The following is a 1,798-nucleotide window of genomic DNA, read 5'->3' as shown; positions in this document are numbered from 1 at the left end:
TGTGTATGTGTGAGCGTGAGTGAGAGAGATTGTGTGTGCGTGTGTGTATGTGTGAGCGTGAGTGAGAGAGATTGTGTGTGTGTTTGTGTGTGTTGAGAGAGAGTGTGTATGTATGTGAGAGTGTACAGTGTGGTGGGGTCACCTGTAGTGCGACATGTCCCCAAGATCCCAGTTGAGGCCATCCTTATGGGTACAATACTTGGGTATTGGCCTCTGCTTTGCAACTCTGGATTGTTGTGTATGCCGAAGTCCGCCTTGGAGGATGTTTACCCAAAGATCCGAGGCTGAATGTCCTTGACTGCCGAAGTGTTCCCGCTGGGAGAGAACATCCCTGTTTGGCGATTGTTGCGCAGTGTCCATGCATCCATTGTCGTCGCGTCTGCATCGTTTCACCAATATACCATGCCTCGGGGCATCCTTGCCTGCAGCATATGAAATAAACAACGGGTGAGCTGAACACTAATTGAATTTTTTTAAATGGATCACATTATGGACTATTTTGTGCCTTTTATCTTAGCTTGACTCACTTTGTCCTGCCGCGGATGAATTAAGCAAATTGACAGATGAAGGTGGCAATGAACTGCAAGTGCTGGCTGAGGCTGTGCAGGTAAGGAACAGCCTAAGTTCTGATCAATACTTGGATGTGGGAGACAAATGTCAACTTGAACTCTTTCTCCTGATCACTATACAGCAAATCTGCTGGAGCTGGTGTGCAAGGATGACAGGTGAGGACAGAATCGGGCTGAGTATTAATACCCTTCATATTTGACCAGCCTGCAAAGATTCACTGCCTGAGATAAAAAAAACAATGATTACTTGGGCCAAACACCTGATAAGGACTGCTCTCATAGGAGCTGTGGCCCAGTAAAAAAAGTTATGAGCTTTGAAAAAGTTTTAGATGAGTCACTTTGTTTTTCTTGCTGATGAACTCCCGCATGATTAGTACACTTTAGCATTAGATTGATATTCATAAGTGCCCAACTCATACATTGGTAAAACACAATTAATTGCTTCAATTAATTTCAGAACTTCTCAAGCTTTGATAAACTTAAGCAAAAATAAGTCACATAATGATCTCTAGTGTACGTATGTCTGCCTGAAAATTGATAATTGAGTGTAAGTGGTTGGATCAAAATTAAGTGTAGGCTGTGATTTCGAAAGGAACATGAACTGAATGGGTTATGATGCAGGCTATGTCACATGGATCCCAGGACCACTGTGGTTTGTGGCTATTTTGTAAGACTGATGACTATTGTCATTTCACCTCCTCTGTCTGTTTCCAGAAAGCTGAAGAAGGTGCAGAAGCCACCAAGGATATGGCAGCAAAGGCAGGACGAGCAAGTTACATCTCCTCAGCTCAGCTCACCCAACCTGACCCTGGAGCTGTTGCCTGTGCTGCCATTTTGAAGGCTATCTTGGCGGGTCTAGAACAGCCTGCTGCAGAAGAGCCTGCTGCAGAAGGGCCTGCTCCAGAAGAGCCTGCTCCAGAAGAGCCTGCTGCAGAAGAGCCTGCTCCAGAAGAGGCCGCTCCAGAAGAGGCCGCTCCAGAAGAGGCCGCTCCAGAAGAGCCTGCTGCAGAAGAGCCTGCTCCAGAAGAGCCTGCTCCAGAAGAGGCCGCTCCAGAAGAGCCTGCTCCAGAAGAGGCCACTCCAGAAGAGCCTGCTCCAGAAGAGACCGCTCCAGAAGAGCCTGCTGCAGAAGAGCCTGCTGCAGAAGAGCCTGCTGCAGAAGAGCCCGCTGCAGAAGAACCTGCACCAGAAGAACCTGCACCAGAAGAGCCTGCACCAGAAGAGCCTGC

General features: G+C 47.7%; 1 protein-coding gene across 1 annotated transcript in view; it reads left to right on the top strand.

Moving 5' to 3' along the window:
- The window catches only part of LOC125485266 (triokinase/FMN cyclase-like), a 42,394-nt gene that overhangs the window by 39,431 nt on the left and 1,165 nt on the right, over positions 1 to 1,798 (top strand). The window contains exons 7-8 of the mRNA XM_048607284.1: positions 518 to 607; positions 1,284 to 1,798. The exon at positions 1,284 to 1,798 is cut by the window's right edge and continues 1,165 nt beyond it. Of these exons, the coding sequence (XP_048463241.1) occupies positions 518 to 607; positions 1,284 to 1,798 (605 nt within the window). The remainder of the gene's footprint in view (positions 1 to 517; positions 608 to 1,283) is intronic.

This window comes from Rhincodon typus, chromosome 17 (assembly GCF_021869965.1).
Source record: "Rhincodon typus isolate 14 chromosome 17, sRhiTyp1.1, whole genome shotgun sequence".
NCBI classification, from domain to species: domain Eukaryota; kingdom Metazoa; phylum Chordata; class Chondrichthyes; order Orectolobiformes; family Rhincodontidae; genus Rhincodon; species Rhincodon typus.
Note: the sequence above shows the minus strand (reverse complement) of the source record. Positions and strands in the feature narration are given on the sequence as shown.